The 22,478-nt window shown below is 40.6% G+C and overlaps 1 protein-coding gene across 4 annotated transcripts in view; it reads right to left on the bottom strand.

Moving 5' to 3' along the window:
- The window catches only part of LOC135550521 (tubby protein-like), a 118,603-nt gene that overhangs the window by 48,294 nt on the left and 47,831 nt on the right, over positions 1 to 22,478 (bottom strand). Inside the window, exon 1 of one of the 4 annotated variants that reach the window (XM_064981440.1) lies at positions 8,429 to 8,904. The exons of the other annotated variants lie outside the window; for them this stretch is intronic. Coding sequence (XP_064837512.1) covers positions 8,429 to 8,466 — 38 coding nt within the window. The 5' untranslated portion in view covers positions 8,467 to 8,904. Of the gene's footprint in view, positions 1 to 8,428; positions 8,905 to 22,478 lie in introns of those variants that run through there. 4 annotated transcript variants of the gene reach the window in all.

The following is a 22,478-nucleotide window of genomic DNA, read 5'->3' as shown; positions in this document are numbered from 1 at the left end:
GACTGCCTGTTCCATGATCTCGCCATCACGGTTGACAACTCCATTGTGTCCTCCTCCCAGAGCGCTAAGAACCTTGGCGTGATCCTGGACAACACCCTGTCGTTCTCAACTAACATCAAGGCGGTGGCCCGTTCCTGTAGGTTCATGCTCTACAACATCCGCAGAGTACGACCCTGCCTCACACAGGAAGCGGCGCAGGTCCTAATCCAGGCACTTGTCATCTCCCGTCTGGATTACTGCAACTCGCTGTTGGCTGGGCTCCCTGCCTGTGCCATTAAACCCCTACAACTCATCCAGAACGCCGCAGCCCGTCTGGTGTTCAACCTTCCCAAGTTCTCTCACGTCACCCCGCTACTCCGCTCTCTCCACTGGCTTCCAGTTGAAGCTCGCATCCACTACAAGACCATGGTGCTTGCCTACGGAGCTGTGAGGGGAACGGCACCGCAGTACCTCCAGGCTCTGATCAGGCCTGCTCGCCTCCCTACCACTGAGGAAGTACAGTTCCCGCTCAGCCCAGTCAAAACTGTTCGCTGCTCTGGCCCCCCAATGGTGGAACAAACTCCCTCACGACGCCAGGACAGCGGAGTCAATCACCACCTTCCGGAGACACCTGAAACCCCACCTCTTTAAGGAATACCTAGGATAGGATAAAGTAATCCTTCTCACCCCCCCCCCTTAAATGATTTAGATGCACTATTGTAAAGTGGCTGTTCCACTGGATGTCATAAGGTGAACTCACCAATTTGTAAGTCGCTCTGGATAAGAGCGTCTGCCAAATTACTTAAATGTAAATGTAATGTAAATGTAAATTCTCCTTCCAGACTCACATTAAGCATCTCCAATCCAAAGTTAAATATAGAATTGGCATCCTATTTCACAACAAAGCCTCTTTCACTCATGCTGCCAAACATACCCTCGTGAAACTGATCCTACCGATCCTTGACTTCAGCGATGTCCTTTACAAAATAGCCTCCAACACTACTCAGCTAATTGGATGTAGTCTATCACAGTGCCATCCGTTTTGTCACCAAAGCCCCATATACTACCCACCACTGTGACTTGCTCTCGTTGGCTGGTCCTCGCTACATATTAGTCGCCAAACGTCCTTGCTAGGTACAGCTCTGCCTTATCTCAGCTCACGGGTCGCCATAGCAACACCCACCCGTAGCACATCCTCCAGCAGGTATATTTCACTGGTCATCCCAAATCCAACACCTCCTTTGGCTTCCTTTCCTTCCAGTTATCTGCTACCAATGACTGGAACGAATTGCAAAAATCACTTAAGTTGGAAACTTATATCTCCCTCACTAACTTTAAAAGTCAGCTGTCAGAGCAGCTTACCGATCGCTGCAGCTGTACACAGACCATCTGTAAATAGTCCATCCAACCAACTACCTACCTCATCCCCATATTTGTTTTTCTGCTCTTTTGCACACCAGTATTTCTACTTGCACATCCTCATCTGCACATATATCATTCCAGTGTAAATTGCTAAATTGTAATTACATCGCCATTGTTGACCTATTTATTGCCTTACCTCCTTACTTCATTTGCACACACTGTATACAGATTTTTCTATTGTGTTATTGACTGTACGATTGTTTATCCCATGTGTAACTCTGCTGTTTTTGGTCGCACTGCTTTTCTTCATCTTGGCCAGGTCGCAGTTGTAAATGAGAACTTGTTCCCAACTGGCCTACCTGGTTAAATAAAGGTGAAATAAAATAAAATAGTCTGTGGAACTTGTTCAGTTTATGTCTCAGTTGTTGAATCTTGTTATGTTCATACAAATATTTACATATGTTAACTTTGCTGAAAATTAACACAGTTGACAGTGAGAGGATGTTTCTTTTTTTTGCTGAGTTTATATTAAGTTTATGAATAGATGTAAATTCATTCGTTTTTTCTCTCTAAATTGTAAAAGTATTTTGTGTTTTTTTCACCTTCCTCCAACCATCTCCTTCTTGATCTTACAAATGCACCTTTTGCTCTCTCTTCATACAGTCAGTCCATTTCTAGTTGTAAAGAGAATAACTGACCTTTCCTTCTGCATCAAGGTCCATAGAGATTAGAGAAAGGATTTTATCTTCCCTCAATCTTTTAAGTTCAGCAATTTCTTTACCTCTCTTCCTGGATGTTAGTTTTATTTCATACTTCATTAATTCACAATATTTTCCACAAGACTTAAATAGTTGGTTTCCTCCAATTTTCTTGTATAACATCTTTGGCATCGGTCTTGAGACTATCTACTACTGAGTTTCCAATAACTCTGATTCGGTTTAATAACTTCAGATCCATTAACATTTAAATATAAGAATATAACTTTATGATCAGTAAGAATTGATGTTTCAATGGATTCCTTGACTGCAGAATTATCTAATGAATTAGATCAACCAGAAGTCCATGTATGACTGTCTGGACATGTCCTTGTTGCTCCAAGTGAAGTCCTTTTTATCAGGATATTTACATCTCCAAATATCGACTAATCCAAGACCAAGACATAGGTTATTAAACTCAGGATTAACAATGCTGGATCTGTTATCTGTCAATCATCACATTAGATACAGAATTAAAATGTCCACCTAAGATCATTTTGATATTCTGAAATACACCTATATTATTAATCTCTTCAAATTCTTGAAATAATATCCTTACGTTTTTTTTTTGTTGGATGCATAAATATTCCCTAATAAAAAATATTTCACTGTTGAAATTCACTGTTAAAATTAACCAGCGTCCAGAGTGTTGAGTCTTACTACTGATGCACCTCTTAAAACTGCTACAGCTACAGAGTGGTTGTTGCCATATAATAACCAGATATTGTTATCCCATTGATTTGTCCAAAAAGCTAAATCGGAAGAACAAGCATGAGTCTCTTGTATAAAGAACCGTTTGCAATACAGGAAAATAGAGTAAATTACGAATGCCCCTAACATTATTTAAACAAACTTCAACCAATAACCTTGTTATGCCAATATAAGCTTTTCCTAAGGATATGTAACTCAAAAGGATTTCCATCCCATTATTAACCTCTCCAACAAAGAACAAACAAATACTGGTCATAAAGTTACCAAAGCATTCTTACTCCCACAAGGGGGAGACATTGTGTAGACTTTAGAATAAGCTACTCACCCATAGTTAATGTTTAGTTTACCAGTCCTCAGGTCAGCCTTTTCTCATTCAAATGTTTGTGTAAATTTTTTTATAATAAAAGGCTGCTTTTCACCTGGAAATTAGGCAGTTTTTAGGCCAACCAGTTCTGTCCGAAATAGACTCTGGCTCTCTCTCAAATGTTCCGATTTGTCTGCATTTCTTTCCATTCGATGATCACACTCTTGCACAAACAGAAAAATGACGTTCTCTGTCTTTCGAGCTGCAGCCACCATCGGCCACAGTTTCTCTCGTGTCACTTTGTCCACTGAGGTCAGATCCTCCGTGAACCTCAATTTTTGCTCGATGAGGAACTCAAAATTCTTCACTCGCCTCCAGAGATGATCCTGTGTAGATCTGTTGGTGAACCGGATGATGGTTGTCCTCTGTCTCTTGTCTTGATCGGGAATGACAGATCCACAGATGTCAACAACTCTGCATTTGATGTCCTCACCCGCCTGCTCTGGTATTCCATGGAGCCTCAGGTTCCACCTGCGCTGGTATCTCTCTGCCTAATTCACCTTTTGCTCGAGTTCAGCCACTTTCTTTTCATTTTCCTGCAGATAACTTTCACTTTCTTCATGTCGCTTTTGAGGGTTTTCACTTTTCCAAAGATAGTCAGATTTTTTTCTTGGCCTCAATTTTCATCGTATTCTCCCTTTCATCTATCTTTGCTGTCAAAAGCATTAGAATATTGTTCTGCATCTCAAGAAGTGACATATCCTCTTGGCCTCTCATCCTTTTCCCCTGGGGCTTGACTGGAGTGCCGGGGTCGTAAGGTAACGGCCCGAGTTGGGGACTGGATGCAAGTTGTGACCATTGTTGTCTGTGTTCACCAAATGTTCATCACCCATAGCAGTATTTCCCCCCACAGTTAAATTCTGAAGAGGAGTACCTGAAACCATACCATTGTTTGCTGTTAATTGTCCAACTGATGATTTCTCCATTTCTTTTCTTTTGGTTCTGGAAGTTTCCATGTAATGTTAGACAAGCTAGTTCTTGAGCTAGATAGCGGATCTGGGCATCTAGTGTTGTCGCTAACTTAATTGTTTTAGAGGTGAATAACTTGCAGAAAGTAATCAATTACTTTGGTAAACAAACTAAACCATATTCATAAGGGGTTTTATGACCTTAGAAATGACCAAATATTCATATTTGGGTAAGGAAATCGTGCGCGCCCCCCACACATACATACATCAATACAGTTGAAGTCGGAAGTTTACATACACTTTGTTTAAATTCATTATAACTTTTTTAACCACTCCACAAATTTCTTGTTAACAAACTATAGTTTTGGCAAGTCGGTTAGGAAATCTACTTTGTGCATGACACAAGTCATTTTTCCAGCAATTATTTACAGACAGATTATTTCACTTATAATTCACTGTATCACAATTTCAGTGGGTCAGACGTTTACAAACACTAAGTTGACTGTGCCTTTAAACAGCTTGGAAAATTCCAGAAAATGATGTCATGGCTTTAGAGGCTAATTGAATTATTTGAGTCAATTGGAGGTGTACCTGTGGATGTATTTCAAGGCATACCTTCAAACTCAGTGCCTCTTTGCTTTTCATTATCGGAAAATCTAAAGGAATCAGCCAAGACCTCAGAAAATAAATTGTAGACCTCCACAAGTCTGGTTCATCCTTGGAAGCAATTTCCAAATGCCTGAAAGTACCACTATCATCTGTACAAACAATAGTACGCAAGTATAAACACCACGGGACCACGCAGCAGTCATACCACTCAGGAAGGTGATGCGTTCTGTCTCCTAGAGATGAACGTGCTTTGGTGCAAAAAGTTCAAATCAATCCCAGAACAACAGCATTTGAAGATGCTGAAGGAAACAGGTACAAAAGTATCTATATCCACAGTAAAGCGAGTCCTATGTCGACATAACTTGAAAGGCCGCTCAGCAAGGAAGAAGCCACTGCTCCAAAACTGCCATAAAAAAGCCAGACTACGGTTTGCAACTGCACATGGGGACAAAGATTGTACTTTTTGAAGAAATGTCCTCTGTTCTGATGAAACAAAAATATAACTTTTTGGCCATAATGACCATCATTATCTTTGGAGGGAAAGGGGGAGACTTGCAAGCCGAAGAACACCATCCCAACCGAGAAGCATGGTGGTGGCAGCATCATTTTGCTTTGCTGCAGGAGGGACTGGTGCACTTCAAAGTAGATGGCATCATGAGGATGGAAAAGTCAAGACACCAGTCAGGAAGATAAAGCTTGGTTATAAATGGTTCTTCCAAATGGACAATGACTCCAAGCATACTTCCAACGTTGTGGCAAAATGGCTTAAGGACAACAAAGTCAAGGTATTGGAGTGGCCATCAAAGCCCCGACCTCAATCCAATAAAAAATGTGTGGGCAGAACTGAAAAAGCAAGTGCGAGCAAGGAGGCCTACAAACCTAACTCAGTTACACCAGCTCTGACAGGAGGAATGGGCCAAAATTAACCCAACTTATGGTGGTAAGCTTATGGAAGGCTACCCAAAATGTTTAAATTGTTTGAGGCATTGCTACCAAATACCAATTGAGTGTATGTAAACTTCTGACCCACTAGGAATGCGATGAAAGAAATAAAAGCTGAAATAAATCCTTCTCTCTACTATTTATTCTGACATTTCACATTCTCAAAATAAAGTGGTGATCCTAACTGACCTAAGACAGGGAATTTTTACTTGGATTAAATGTCAGGAATTGTGAAAAACTGAGTTTAAATGTATTTTGCTAAGGTGTATGTAAACTTCCGACTTCACCTGTACATACATACGTACATACCAGTGGATGCTGTTGAGGCAAGGATGGCTCATAATAATGTCAGGAATGGGGTGTAGTGAATGTAGTGAATGGAAAACCATGTGTTTTAAAACTGAAAATGTACAACTATTTGTATAAAACTTACAGTGAAATATGACTCAGGTTAATACTCTGGTTTAAAAACAAAAGTCCAAACTATCACGGTACGGTAGCTCAACGTGCGGTAATTGTATGAAAAAAAACTCACCACCAATCAAAACCATCTAACCTATAGCAGAGCGCTTTTGACACACCCATTCCTTTCCACACGCCCACTACATTCCCTTCGACACACCCACTCGCCCATACTCTGGACCCCATATTGGGATGCAGCTCACTTTTGGAGCTAAACTAGCTAGTGCTCTCAAATCGTATCCTAATGTTGACTGCAGTTGGGAGTTGTATTAACAACATGGCTAATTTAGCTAGCTAACATACATTTAGAGAAAACAAGTTATAGTAAGTGGCTAGCTAGTGTCATGACTGTCCTGACCAGGTCAGGTTACAGGAGACCACAGGCGAATACAGATTATCTCTCAACCCCAACAGAGGAGGAGAGATCTAGGGGTCTGAAGGGGTTTTTATGACCCCTCATGCCCCAGGTAAACCTCCGGCCACAGACAAATTCCTTTGTCCTGTTACTATTGAGAACCAGTCTCAGAACATTAAACATGCAATAAAGGGACTTTGGAACAATGGTTTCCGTCAGCCACAATGGTGGTCATGACAATAGATGGAATATGAAAATGTTTGTCTTTTTTGTTTTTTAATTAAAGGTTAATAGATATTTAGTTCCATCATCGTTATTACGAAAACATTGTAACGTGAAGAGTTTTCCTAGTATATGTTGGATGTTTATACATAGTACGTTGTGTGGAAAATATCCAAATCAAAGAGAATGTTTTGGGGAAGATGAAATGTGAAGTTAGTTGTCTAAAATTGGATTTAAGTCAAATCTAGACCTTGCCCTCTTAACTTGGTACTCCCAGAGAATTGCCCTAAAGGCGGTTACGCCCACTTCTAACTCAAGGGTATAAAACCTGTGAGTAAAGAATTTCCAGAGAAGACTACGTGACCCAAGCTGCAGCCAAGGTCTAAAAAGTCAACGAACCCAGAACGCAACACAAGTTTGAAGACAAAGAAATCATTTTCTACCCAAGCTACGGATGAGTAGCTGTGTCTAAGTGGGTGAATTCAAGCCGGACCCCCTTAGCATCCAATCCCAGCGAATCGTGGAATCTAAAGTGTTTCATTCCTATGCTGTGAGCTCTGAGCTACAGAGCTGTCTGTCCTCAGAAGACCCCTTCCAGAGCAAAGGGTGAGGGAACAGACTCCTAAGCCAAAAGGACACTGACATCGGGAGGATGATCAGAGAGGTGCGCCGGAGTAGTGCGTCATCGAGCAGCCTGAACGGTCCCCTGAACGGTCCACGCAGAGAATCCTCGGAGATCATCCCCACGTAATTACATCATTATATTCTGACCCATAAGAGCGGCAGTTTGGGGCAAGGCTAGGGTTAGAATAGCATAGCTGACAAATTCACCCAAATGTATATTTCTCTCAGGTACTTTCTTTTTTCTCTCTCTCTTTGAAATCCCCATTTTGGGTAACACGCGCCATAGTGTGTTGGCCCATTATACTAAGTTCTAATCAATAGCCTATAATGTGTTTTGTCTATGGGTATGTTTTATCATCATTTTAGCTTTTTAGTAAATAAATATTCAACAAAGATTGGTGTGGTATGAACTCATTGGTGAGACCCGGGTCCGTGCAGATTCACGGGCTATACGACGTTCAGAACGAGATTGGTAGAGGTAACTGGTTAATTAGCGGCTGTTGTAAAATCGATATTCTGATATTCTTTGAGTTAATTCGAGAAATAGAAACTCAATAAAAACTAGTTGTTTTCCCATGGTTCCCCAGGTTAATGAGTTAATAATTGCTTGATTCAGTTAATCACGCAATTAGAAACTTTAAATCATTCGATGAACAACAGTCGTCACATGAACTATTTTGTGTTCAATGAGATGGATAACTAACCAGCTGAGCAAGCAAACAAATAATTTCAGATTTGAAAAAATACTCCATCAAGAGGCTCTGCATTTCAGGAATCCCAGTAGCTCGTACTATCCCTGGTGCAGAGTTAAATTATTTAATCATTTAAACAATTTATATCTGAAAGAAAACTATTTTTCCTATGAGCTTGACTGAGGTGTCAGATTCAATGAGAGTTGTTATCCATTGGAGCACTACGATTGCTTGCCCAAAATTCTGAGGCGGGTCTTAGCGAAGGGTCAATCGATATCAACAATCTAAATTTCCAAACACGCACCCAAGTGTTATCCTTTATTCTGTCTATCCTTAATAGTGCTGGAACATGCATAGCTATTCACACTTGTACACACTTCCACACACTCCCTTCTCTTATGGTCTTTGGAGTCTTGACTAGCACCCAGAGGACTGTACTGTACCTGTAGGGGATCCAGTCGGAAGAGTGCTTGGAGCTCATCTCTCTGCCACTGACTGCTGATGTCCTCCGAGTGCTGGGCTAAGGGGGGGCCTGCAATAGCAGCCGAGTGAGGCAGAGGCAGCTGAGGGGTCTGGCAACAGCGATCACGGCGACAGAGCCGACGCAGCCAGCACATCCTTTGCACAGCCCTCTCAAGTCCACCAGCCTGTGTCTGTCTGTCCCTGTGTTCCTCAGTCAGTACAGCCTATGGAGCACAGAGCCCAGCTCTGGGGCTGGAGATGACTAACGATCCAGACAGGAAGGCTCCTCAGTCATGCACACGAGCAGCACACATAAAACATCCCCCTTCTCTCAGTCTCCTCTCCTTCATGTGCGCGTTCTCTCTGGTTCTCGTGCTCTCTCGCTCACACCCTGCTCTGCTCTCACTCCCGCTCTCAGTGCTCTCTCACTTCTCTCCTCCACCTCTCTATCGCTCTCTCTATCCCTCGCACTCTGGCTCTCTCTCTTACTATCTCTCCGTGAGCATCAGTTAGAGTGGGATCGAGCACCAAGTCGCAAGGCAGAGGAAACAGGTACCAGAGATTCTCTTTTGTCTTGCTGCGTTAATGCTTCAGCCGTAGTGTTCCAGTCCGGTCCTGTCCCCCCCCCCCCCCCCCCCCCCCCACACACACCTAGCTGCTAAAGCATGGACTCAGATGTGTTTTCTGAGACATGATGTATTCATTCTCTGAGAGTGAATGTCATTAACATATGATTGTACAGAGTAGTTGTAGTAGTCATTTAACATGCTCCGAACAAAGACACACGGTCTGTCTGTGATAATGACTGCCCCAGTCTCTCTCTCTCCCTCTCTCTCTCTCTCTCTCTCACACACACACGCACGCACGCGCGCGCACGCACACACACACACACACACACACACACACACACACACACACACACACACACACACACACACACACACACACACACACACACACACACACACACACACACACACACACACACACACACACACACACCTCTGCTGGCCCCCCACCCACCCGCCCACCCACCCCTGGTGTGTTCTGTTGGTTACCACTAAACAATAAATCAATCAAATAGATTTCCCTTAAAACTGCTTATTGATGCAATTCCATGTTGGCTTAATCAGCAATCTGAAAAATGTATTTGAAAAAAATGCAAATCAGATGTGTTTAATAAACATTTAATTTCAAAATAGAATATATAAACTATTAATCTGGTCCACCAGCCTGCTCTCTCTGTCAAACCTATACTGAGTGTAGAACACCTGCCATTTCCATGACACTGACCAGGTGAATATCCGGTTTTATATGGTTACAAAATGCCCTTCCGTATACTGTATTTTCACCACAACATCCCCAGGTTTTAACTGCATTTCATCACGGGGATGTTGTGCTCTTTCCTGCTCATCACTATCACGGTCACATTCAGTCACTTTGATTTAGTGTACATTCAGTGAACCTGGCCATTGTGTCGGATATTCAGCACAGCTGACAGATATTTTGCTGATCCACTCAGCACACACACACCATCTTAGGGATGTGCTATGCTGAGGCATGTGTGATGCTTGGGAAAACATGCATGTATTTCCCCAACAAGGTCAGAGCGGTGCAGATGAGACTGTTCTTTTGATACAGATACCGTGCACATAAATTATGGCATGATATATTGTCATCTGCTTTCTTTTTCACTGCATATTATTTACGATAGCACACAATGCTAGTCAAATAAATGTCACTGGAGTCATGTGACAGATTAACACGTCAGAGGCAGTATTGAGGACGCTTCAGCATTCTCTCTCAATTATTTACGACATGCCTCAATGACAGGCATCACTGATCTGTAGGTTACTTTGGTACGCTGGTATATTGGTACGCTGGTATATTGGGAAACAGAACTGACTGGCAACACATCCAGGCTTCAGCAACAAATACAAAATGGAGGTAAATAACAGTCATAGTAAAATAAATTCAGTGAAATAAGCCGATGCAGAGAAAGCCGGGGCCCTGGGGGAGTTAGGACCAGCATATCATCAGTGAAATGCCTTTCTTGCAGCTCTAACCCCAACAATGCAGTAATCAACAACAGTATAATACTAAAAATAACAAGGTAGAACAAAAAAAAAAAACACACAAGATATAAAAATAAGAAGAATACGATGAAGTAAGCAAGCATACTATGCTGTATACAGGGTCAGCTCCAGAACCATATTTATAATGTGCAGGGATACTAAGTAAGTACATGTTCTGTCCCTCCCGTACTGTATAGCATGAGATCCACATACTCTAATCTTCTGAGGGCTTGGCTGCTCCATATGACAACTCTCGCTAGGCAACAGCGCTAATAAAAAGGTGCCTCTGACATATTGGCTTGTTGAAAATAAGCTACATCTTCCTCACTATCCTCACAGTTATCATCATTATCATCAAGCTCAGCCATAATAGTCTGTCTGCACCACTGGACTGTACTTCAACACTAAACATAGGCTAAGCAATCTGCAGCAGAGTGATAAAACACTGTGAACACATTTCTAAATGCATGACAGTAAAGTGGGACTGTCACAGTAAGCCTTGACATTACTAACATCAGTCCACCCGAGTGAGTGCTGTACTTTATTAGTGTGTGATGTCTGAGAGCACAGACAGACGAGTTACTCCCTTCTCGTCTTCTCAGAGCAGGTGGAAGCACAGCAGGCTGGTAAATATTTGATGCCAGAGGGGGAGCCCTTTGAAGTTGGGGCTGATCTGGTCAGGTAGATGACAGACAGCAGGGGGCCCCTTTAGTTCCATCATCATCCTCGCTGTGCCTCCTGTACCAGACTCCCTCCCTGGTCTCTCCCTCCCTCTCTGATTGCCCTCCCTCCCTGATCACCCTCCCTCCCTCCCTGATCGCCCTCCATCCCTGCAAGCCATCACATCATCATCATAATTCTCACTGTGCCCCTGCTACCAGACTCCCTCCCTTCTTGTTTACCCTCACATACACTTTCCAAGGACAGAAATGTAATATACTGCAGTATATATCCAACAAGCCCTGGACAGAATCAATTCAATGAAAACGTTTCAGGCACTGTCTCATATCATGGTTATATCATTACAGAACTAACACTATAAACTACCCAGAACAATTAGATTGTCCCAAAACAGACCTTTGTGAGAGGCTTGTCCAGAGGCATTGTGGAAACTGGAGGATGGCAGGATCAGTGATTGTGATAATGGTCCTGTGCCCTGGACCCTTGCAGATGTGATTCCCTTTGAAAATGGGTAAAACATGCATGGTCTCCTCAAAAATCTGTTCCAGTCAGACAGTCAGTGTGATGCACAGCTGCAGAGCTTAGTTCTGGAGCAGAGGAGCCACACTGTTAATAATACATCAGTCTGATCAGGCATGCAGGACATGCCATGCACACTCTCTGATGAACCACTTTTACCATTGTCAATGTGTCTGTGTGTGTGCGCACACGCGTGTGTGTGTTTGTTTTGCTGTGTAATTGGAAAACAGCATGTGACCAACCTGCTTATCCAACTTATTGAAGACATAAGACATTTCAAAATCTAACTAATTAATCTTGCTAAGAGAGACAAGTATTACAGTACTCTGAAGGAATTAGACACAAAGCTTGTTGATAATACCTCTTCACACCTGGAAAACACAATAGCATTATGTTTCTGAAGACAGTGCCTCTTAAAAGCCCACTGATTACATTACATATTCCAATTAGAGCTGTTGACCCTCCACCGTTTGCTTTAAATTAAATCCCTGGATTTCTGTCTCAATCAGGTATCAATTGATTGTTCAGTTCTGCCTAGCACCAACCAGCCAGGACAAGATCCTTTAATGGGTCCAGGGATTACTTTAGAACTAAAAACAGCCCTATATACAGGTCATTGAATACCCCCCCCCCCCCCCACTAATATAAATAGATTTAAACACAAACACAGCTAATGGCCACAGACATGCCCTCAGGCTTGAGAACTTGGTCTTGAATCATTGATTACGTAAGATATAAATATTATGATCATCCTGATATCAGTCTACACACCCCCTGCACAGTTTTCATATTTTTCTTCTGCCATCTAAGAAGGGATTCAATTGGATTCAAAGTGATATCATTTTTGGTTAATTTACAATTTTCTATAACATTTTCCAAACTAATAAAATATAGATGTATTGATTGCATATGTATTTCCTCCCCAGTGAATACTTGGTGGAAGCACCTTTGGCCGTCATTACAGTTGTGAATAACTTAGAATAAAATTCTACCAACATTGCAAAACTTTTAGAGCAAGAAATATCCATTGTTTTTGTCAAAATTGCTCAAGCCCAGTACATTTGATTGGGAATCATTGATGTACAGCAATATTCAAACCTAGTCTGATTTTAAAGCAGATTTAAGGTCAGGACTGTGACTGAACCATTCAGAAACACAACACCTTTTGGCAAGACATTCTGGTGTGTCTTTGGCATGAAAATGTCTGTAATTGCATCCTTGAAAAAAACGAACTATCCCAGGGTTAAGTACTCAGAAGAATTCAGTATGGCAGGTCTAACTTTTTTTTTGTCTTCAATAAAAAAACTTCCTGTTTTGGTCAAATCCAATACAACACATCACAGATTTTGGTGGCAGCATCATGTTATGGGTATGTCTTTTTTGTCAACAGCATCATGTTATGGGTATGTCTTTTTTGTCAACAGCATCATGTTATGGGTATGTCTTTTTTGTCAACAGCATCATGTTATGGGTATGTATTTTTTGTCAACAGCATCATGTTATGGGTATGTCTTTTTTGTCAACAGCATCATGTTATGGGTATGTCTTTTTTGTCAACAGCATCATGTTATGGGTATGTATGTTTTGTCAACAGCATCATGTTATGGGTATGTCTTTTTGTCAACAGCATCATGTTATGGGTATGTCTTTTTTGTCAACAGCATCATGTTATGGGTATGTCTTTTTTGTCAACAGCATCATGTTATGGGTATGTATTTTTTGTCAACAGCATCATGTTATGGGTATGTATTTTTGTCAACAGCATCATGTTATGGGTATGTCTTTTTTGTCAACAGCATCATGTTATGGGTATGTCTTTTTTGTCAACAGCATCATGTTATGTGTATGTCTTTTTTGTCAACAGCATCATGTTATGGGTATGTCTTTTTTGTCAACAGCATCATGTTATGGGTATGTCTTTTTTGTCAACAGCATCATGTTATGGGTATGTCTTTTTTGTCAACAGCATCATGTTATGGGTATGTCTTTTTTGTCAACAGCATCATGTTATGGGTATGTCTTTTTTGTCAACAGCATCATGTTATGGGTATGTCTTTTTTGTCAACAGCATCATGTTATGGGTATGTCTTTTTTGTCAACAGCATCGTGTTATGGGTATGTATGTTTTGTCAACAGCATCGTGTTATGGGTATGTCTTTTTTGTCAACAGCATCATGTTATGGGTATGTCTTTTTTGTCAACAGCATCATGTTATGGGTATGTCTTTTTTTGTCAACAGCATCATGTTATGGGTATGTCTTTTTTGTCAACAGCATCATGTTATGGGTATGTATTTTTTGTCAACAGCATCATGTTATGGGTATGTCTTTTTTGTCAACAGCATCATGTTATGGGTATGTCTTTTTTGTCAACAGCATCATGTTATGGGTATGTCTTTTTTGTCAACAGCATCATGTTATGGGTATGTCTTTTTTGTCAACAGCATCATGTTATGGGTATGTCTTTTTTGTCAACAGCATCATGTTATGGGTATGTCTTTTTTGTCAACAGCATCATGTTATGGGTATGTATTTTTTGTCAACAGCATCATGTTATGGGTATGTCTTTTTTGTCAACAGCATCATGTTATGGGTATGTATGTTTTGTCAACAGCATCGTGTTATGGGTATGTCTTTTTTGTCAACAGCATCATGTTATGGGTATGTCTTTTTGTCAACAGCATCATGTTATGGGTATGTCTTTTTGTCAACAGCATCATGTTATGGGTATGTCTTTTTTGTCAACAGCATCATGTTATGGGTATGTCTTTTTTGTCAACAGCATCATGTTATGGGTATGTCTTTTTTGTCAACAGCATCATGTTATGGGTATGTCTTTTTTGTCAACAGCATCATGTTATGGGTATGTTTGTTACTTGCAGGGGTTGGAACCAAAATTATTGTCCAATAATTTTGTTCTGAACAGAACCATTATTTTTGTTGTTCCGCTCCACTATTCCGACCAGCAAAATAAAGTTCTGAACTGGATCGAACCAATTTAAGTACGGATTTATGTCCTTCTCTTCTGTTCCTTTTTAAACCTCTGAAATCATCATTTAAAAAAATACATTTAGCTCAACATTAAATTACTTCACCTATCAGTGCGGGTAAAGCAGCTTGCTATGGAGCAGGTTAGTGATTTAATCTGTGTAGGAAATTCGCTAACAGCAAAATGTATTTTTCAGTAACAGCGTGGGTTAACCATAATGAAAGACAAAACACAGTGTCAAAGTGTAGAGTGCGAGATGCAACTGACGTTTTGAGGGGGAGGAGAGAGGATGGAAAAAGCTTGCCTTGAAGCGCTGGGAATCTTGTTATGACATGTATTATCTGAATTTGGCCCACATAATTATACCAACAGAGGAGTGGCTTCTATGAAGGAACTTTGATTGTCTTTGAACTTCCGAGTATGTTGGACCAAAGCAAATGTTGGGTAACTAGCTAGCTAGCGAAAACGTGTGTGTGTGCAGAGCAGAGTATGTGAGCGGAGTTGAGCATTGCTCATGGAGCTCTGCTTCAGCTCCAGCACTCCACCTCCTTTCCAACCGCTCCACTAAAAACCACTCCGCACTAACAATTTAACCAACACACATCCATTGTTGTGACTACCTGTACCTATCATTTGGTTTTGAAGTATAGAAACCAAACCATATGATTTGAATGATGAGTATTTTAATAAACATTAATAGGTGAATGTAAAGAAGGACTCATCATTTCAAATAGGCAAAAGTCAAATTAAACAGCACATAAACACTAAGCAAGTTATCCCACTTAAAATGATGAGAGGCCTGTAATTTTCATCATAGGTACACTTCAACTATGACAGACAAAATGAGAAAAAAAATTCCAGAAAATCATTGTAGGATTTTTAATGAATTTATTTGCAAATTATGGTGGAAAATAAGTATTTGGTCAATAACAAAAGTTTATCTCAATAATTTTTATATACCCTTTGTTGGCAATGACAGAGGTCAAACGTTTTCTGTAAGTCTTCACAAGGTTTTCACACACTGTTGCTGGTATTTTGGCCCATTCCTCCATGCAGATCTCCTCTAGAGCAGTGGTGTTTTGGGGCTGTTGCTGGGCAACATAGACTTGTATATACATTAGCCTCTTTGGGTACAGGAAGCCCCACCCCCCTGTCCCTGCCTCTCTCTGCTCCTACAACCAGGCTGCTGTGGTCAGAGAGGTCGTAAATTCCTAGGAAAGACCATGCCTCATGGCCACACAGTATAGACTGAGTGAAGTTTCATAGAGAACAAACAAAGGAATTTCTTCCACCTCACAGAACCTGAGGTCCGAACAACATTTATGTTTCGGAGAAGGTATAAAAGATCGGTGAAAAATCCAGCTACGAACTGGTCCATTTGGTACAAGTTTATAAACTCATGGGAGACGGTGCGGCCACATTACCATAACGCTGTTTATATAATAAGCTCAAATATGAGGTTTACATCTAATTGTTGTATAAGATGAATGAGTGAGGATGATACTGTTTGTAGAATTGTGTAATGTGATTTTGGACTGTTTAATGAAGGAAACTCCAATTCCATTTTGAGTTTAACTAAATCAGAGGACCGCCCATGAGCCCAGTTAGGGTCGTACATCCTGGGACAGGCCCTTTTCTGCAATTCCTAATAGAACCCCAACTTTGAGATATTCTCAGGAGACCATGTTTTTCTCCATTACGAGAGAACGAAGGTTGCAGACCATTGCTGAATCTTTTAACCATACCACGTGGTTAAACTCTTAGACTATCGATCCCGACAGAATAAGAACAACTCTTTGATATTAATTACTAGTCTGCAGCTAGGAATTCGGTATCATTGAACGCGAAGAACGACAACCGCCAAAACATACATTCTACAACAACATGAATGAATGTTGCTCTGAACTATCCCCTCTAACCAAGACAGACACAGAGAGACGGACAATTCTGCAAAAGAAACAAACTTTTCAACAGCGATCAAGATGACACACTGAGCGTAAATATATATATTGACTGCAATTGTTATAATTATTAACTCTGTCGTGACTTCTCAGGTGAACCCCACTCCCCTTTTGTCTAACAAGCCGCTATGCCGGTTTAGCCCACTAGGGCACATTCTCCTATCATTTCTTGTAACCATATTTGCTTTGTTTGTTTGTTTGTGTGTGCACTTCTGTGATTGTTTAGTTAGTTAATGAATAAATTATATGAAAATATCTGAAAGGTTATATTAGGAAATTATAACTTTGTAATCTGAATATTTTCCATGGTGCCCCGACTTCCTAGTTAATTACAGTTACATGATTAAACAGATTGATCGCGTAATACTAATTACAGAGAATCTTTGATAAAAACTATAAGTCTTCAGTTTAATGATAGTAAAGACACAACAGTATGTGTCCTTAAGAGTGGTGCAGTTGGCAGTATTAGTCAAAAGTATTCACAGTTGTAATCACTGCCAAAGGTGCTTCAACCAAGTACTAATGCAATCAAGACATCATCGTTTCTATTTTTAATTCATTTAGAAAATATTCTATTATCTTTATTTTAAAATGTGGAGTTGGTTATCAGTAGAAAACAAATCAAATTAAATCAAATTCCTACCTAAGATATCCCAGTCTGCGTGATCAAAACTGTCTTGAAGCATGGATTTCTATTGGTCAGACCAGCTTTGGATAGTCCTTAGCATGGGTACCTCCTGTTTGAGTTTCTGCCTATAGGAAGGGAGGAGCAAAATGGAGTGGTGGTCAGATTTGCTGAAACGAGTGCGGGGGAGGGCCTTGTAGGCATCCCGGAAGATGGACTAGCAGGGTTCGAGTGTTTTAGCAGCACAAGTTCTACAGTCAATATGTTGATAGAACTTCGTCATCCTTTTCCTCAAATTTGCTTTGTTAAAATCCACAGCCACAATAAATGCAGCCTCAGGATATGTGGTTTCCAGTTTGCATAAAGTCCAGTGAAGTTCTTTGAAGGCCGTTGTGGTATCGGCTTGAGGGGGGATATACACGGCTCTGACTATAACCAAAGAAAATTATCTTGGGAGATAATACTGTCTGCATTTGATTGTGAGGTATTCTAGGTCGGGTTCCTGTATGTTATAACAATTAGACCATGAGTCATTAATCATGAAACATACACCCCCATCCTACATCTTCCTGGAGAGATATTTATTCCTGTCTGCGTGATGAACTGAGAACCCAACTGGCTGGACGGACTCAGAAAGTATATCCCGAGAGAGCATTGTTTCTGTGAAACAGAGTATGTTACAATCCCTGATGTCTTGCTGGAAAGAAGCCCTCGCCCTGAGATCGTCAACTTTATTATCCAGAAACTGAACATTTGCGAGTAATATACTGTGAAGCGATGGGTGGTGTGCGCGCCACCTAAGTAAGACTAGAGGACTGCTCTTAGTACCGTTCCTTCGCCGGCATTATTTTGGGTCGGATTCTGGAATCAGTTCAATCGCCCTGGGTGTGCGAACAAAGGATTTGCTTCGGGAAATTCGTATTCCTGGTCATAATGCTGGTAGTGCTGGTGAGTTACCGCCGCTCTGATATCCAATAGTTCTTCCAGGCTGTATGTAATAACATCAAAAATGTTCTGGGCTAACAATGTAATACATAAAAAACAAGAGAGAGAGAAGCGAGGCAGCCATCTCTGTCAGCACAATTCCATGTGTGATGTCAAGGCTAGTATTATTGCTTCCTACCACTACACAATGGTCACAAACCACACTGCTCTATAATGATATAATGTGGTCTATGCTGCGTATGTTTACATGGTGGCATCAATAGCATTAATCAATGGTGTTTTCAACCACATGGGCTAAATGAGCACACTAGGAAAAGCTAAATCTGTTTGTCTGTTCTTTTAATGGAGGTGTCATGTCAAGCTAAGCAACCACTTCAACAATATAGGATCAGCTTGGTCAGTCAATCCCACCCCATTGTGATGGAGGGCTATTGCTTTTTATAGATTGCTTTTAACTCTACAACACAGAATCGAATGTAATCCCTTTTTAGATTTAATTTTAAGGCAGCAAAATGTGAAAACTGTGCAACGGGTGTGTAGACTTTCACTAGGTACTGTAGCTAGATGTCATATGCTTCTAATTACCACTAAGTACAGCAGCCGGAGGAGTATTCAGCTGGATTATGCATGCACTCTCATTAGAGCAGGAATTGTACATGCAAATATTATCCAGCAGAAACCTAAATTGGCAGTGATGGGGTGGTGGCGGAGACACAAGAGGCAGTTTCAGAGGGTGCCTGTGAGGGATTTGTACAAACAGAGGCTTCCTTATTTCAAGCTGAATACTACATCTCCCAGCTTTACAACTGTATGTGTGTGTGTGTCACTTTCAATACAAAGACAAATTGGAGTGCTGGCTGCTACCCAGTATTGATTGTGTCTGATGGGGGGAGGGGGCACAGAGGCAGGCACACGCATGAAAAGTCCAAAAAGCTTCTACATTGACGTGCGAATGTATTCACCTCCCTTGGCAATTTTCCTATTTTGGTGCCTTACAACCTGGAATTAAAATAGATTTTTGGGGGGGTTGTATTATTTGATTTACACAACATGCCTACCACATTGAAGATTCAAAATGTTTTTTTTTATGGAACAAACAAAAAATAAGACAAAAGTAAAACAGAAAACTTGAGTGTGCATAACTCTTCACCCCCCCCGAAGTCAATACTTTGGAGAGCCACCTTTTGCAGCAATTACAGCTGCAAGTCTCTTGGGGTATGTCGCTATAAAGCTTTCCCTCAAGAATTTCTCTGTATTTAGCGCCATCCATCATTCCTTCAATTCTGACCAGTTTTCCAGTCCCTGCCGATGGAAAAACATCCCCACAGCATGATGCTGCCACCACCATACTTCACTGTAGGGATGGGTGTTCTTGGGGTGATGATAGATGTTGGGTTTGCGCTAGACATACCGTTTTCCTTGACGGCCAAAAAGCTCAATTTTAGTCTCATCTGACCAGAGTACCGTCTTCCATATGTTTGGGGAGTTTCCCACATGCAATTTGGCGAACACCAAATGTGTTTGTTTATTTTTTTCTTTCAGCAATGGCTTTTTTCTGGCCACTCTTCCGTAAAGCCCAGCTCTGTGGAGTGTACAGCTTAAAGTAGTCCTGTGGACAGATACTCCAATCTCTGCTGTGGAGCTTTGCAGCTCCTTCAAGGTTATCTTGGTCTCTTTGTTGCCTTTCTGATTAATGCCCTCCTAGCCTGGTCCGAGACTTTTGGTGGACAGCCCTCTCTTGGCAGGTTTGTTGTGGTGCCATATTCTTAAAAGTGTTTAATAATGGATTTAATGGTGCTCCGTGGGATGTTCAAAGTTTCTGATATTTTTTTATAACCCAACCCTGATCTGTACTTCTCCACAACTTTGTCCCTAACCTGTTTGGAGAGCTCATTGGTCTTTATGGTGCCGCTTGCTTGGTGGTGCCCCTTGCTTAGTGGTGTTGTAGACTCTGGGGCCTTTCAGAACAGGTGTATATATACTGAGATCATGTGACAGATCATGTGACACTTAAATAAAGTCTACCCGTGTGCCATCTAACTAATCATGTGAATTCTGAAGGTAATTGGTTGCCCCAGGCTTCATAGCAAAGGCAGTGCATATATACAAATACATATGCACGCACCACTTTTCCGTTTTTTGTTATATATATATATCATTTTTTTGAAATAAGTAGTTTTTTTCATTTCACTTCACCAATTTGGACTATTTTGTTTATGTCCATTACATGAAATCCAAATAAAAATCAATTTAAATTACAAGTTGTAATGCAACAAATTAGGAAAAACCCAAGGGGGATGAATACTTTTGCAAGGCACTGTATCTTGGTATTAAAATGAGCAAAGATCAGAAAGAAAGGGCCAACTTAAATGTCTCTCCTATTGTAGAGAAAATTGGAAAGAGATTTAACTCCTGGTTATTAAGAGATCTGTCTTTATCTGGACGTGTACTTTTATCACAATCTGAAGGTCTGTCCAGATGAGTTTATACCTCCCTTGCCTTGGATGTTCCTCTGTCAGTAACTAAAATGGTTGATACTAAATTATTTAACTTCATATGGTGGAGTAAACCTCATTATTTAAGAAAAGCGGTAATATGTAGCACCCAAACTGAGGGAGGGTTGAATGCTCTGGATTTTAAAACCTCTAATATAATCTTTAAGATCAAATGGATACAAAACTATTTAAGAAAAAATAATCATGTGCATATTCACAATTTTTCCCCACATAGGTATACAATCTGGAATAATAAAGACATAAAACACATAAAGTCTTTGTTTTTCCAGAACTGGTTTGACAAAAACATTATCTGGGTTAAACAAATGTTGAATAATGATGGACAATTATTTGATTATCCAGAATTCATGAGAACACACAATGTTACATTCACTCCTGAGGAGTATCAAATTGTTGTTATTCTTCTTTTAGGAGAATGCAATTGTTGAGGATTTTGTAGCCTCAATACAACTAGAAGGAATTGACATTTTAAACTGTAAATGTAATAACATGTATATAAGAAAACTATGTCAAGATGTTACAATCCCCTCTGCTAAAATGTACTGGAATACAGCCCTAGAACATGTGAACTGAAAAAGTCTTGTTGTCTGGCAAATATTGAATATCTAATAAGGTGAAAGACGTATCATACAAACTCATTCATAGAATCTACCCTGGAAATACCTTTATTATACACAGATTTAAAACAACTATTGATAACAAATGTGTATTTTGTGGTTGTGACCCAGAAACTCTTGACCATTTATTTTGGGACTGTTCTTATGTCAGAAAACTTTGGAGTGAGTTAGAAGATTTTATTTGAAAATAAACAACTATTAATGTTAATCTGAGAGAGTCTGATATTATGTTTTATTTTGAAACAAATGATATGGAGCCTGATTTAACTTTCATTGTTACTGTTTATTTTTCATGGAAGATTCTTTATCCATAAAATGTAGTGGGCAAAGAACAAACCCATCTTCACATTATTTAAAATAGAATTTAAATATTAAAAACAAAAAAGCAAACCATGGTCAATAACAAAAGTTTATTTTTTGTTATTGACCAAATACTTATTTTCCACCATAATTTGCAAATAAATTCATTAAAAATCCTACAATGTGATTTTCTGGATTTTTTTTCTCATTTTGTCTGTCATAGTTGAAGTGTACCTATGATGAAAATTATAGGCCTCATCTTTTTAAGTGGGAGAACTTGCACAATTGGTGGCTGACTAAATACTTTTTTGCCCCACTGTATGTGTGTTTGTGTTGTGTGTGCGTATGAAGTGTATGTGACTGTGTGGGTTTTGTGTTGGAGTGTCAATGTAGTGTGTGTGAGTGAGTGTGTGTACATATAGTCTAGTGAGTGCGCAGGGTCAGTACAAGATGGAGTCAGTGCAGTTCGGGTGCCATTGATTGACTATTTAGCAGTCATGGCTTGGGGGTAGAAGCTCTCTTGGAGCCTGTTGATCCGAGAGCCGATGCTCTGATACCGTTTGCCAGACGGTAGTAGCGGGAACAGTCCATGGCGTGAGTGGCTGCAGTCTTTTTCGGGCATTCCTCTGACATTGCCCGATATAGAAGTCCTGGATGGCAGGGAGCTCTGCCCAAGTGATGCACTTGGCTGTCAGCACCACCTTCTGTAGTGCCTTGTGGTCGAAGGTGGTGCATTTGTCATACCAAGCAGTGTTGCAGCAAGTCACTATGCTGTCGATGGTGCAGTTGTAGAAATTTTTGAGG

The sequence above is a fragment of the Oncorhynchus masou genome, chromosome 1 (genome assembly GCF_036934945.1).
Source record: "Oncorhynchus masou masou isolate Uvic2021 chromosome 1, UVic_Omas_1.1, whole genome shotgun sequence".
Taxonomy (NCBI): Eukaryota; Metazoa; Chordata; class Actinopteri; order Salmoniformes; family Salmonidae; genus Oncorhynchus; species Oncorhynchus masou.
Note: the sequence above shows the minus strand (reverse complement) of the source record. Positions and strands in the feature narration are given on the sequence as shown.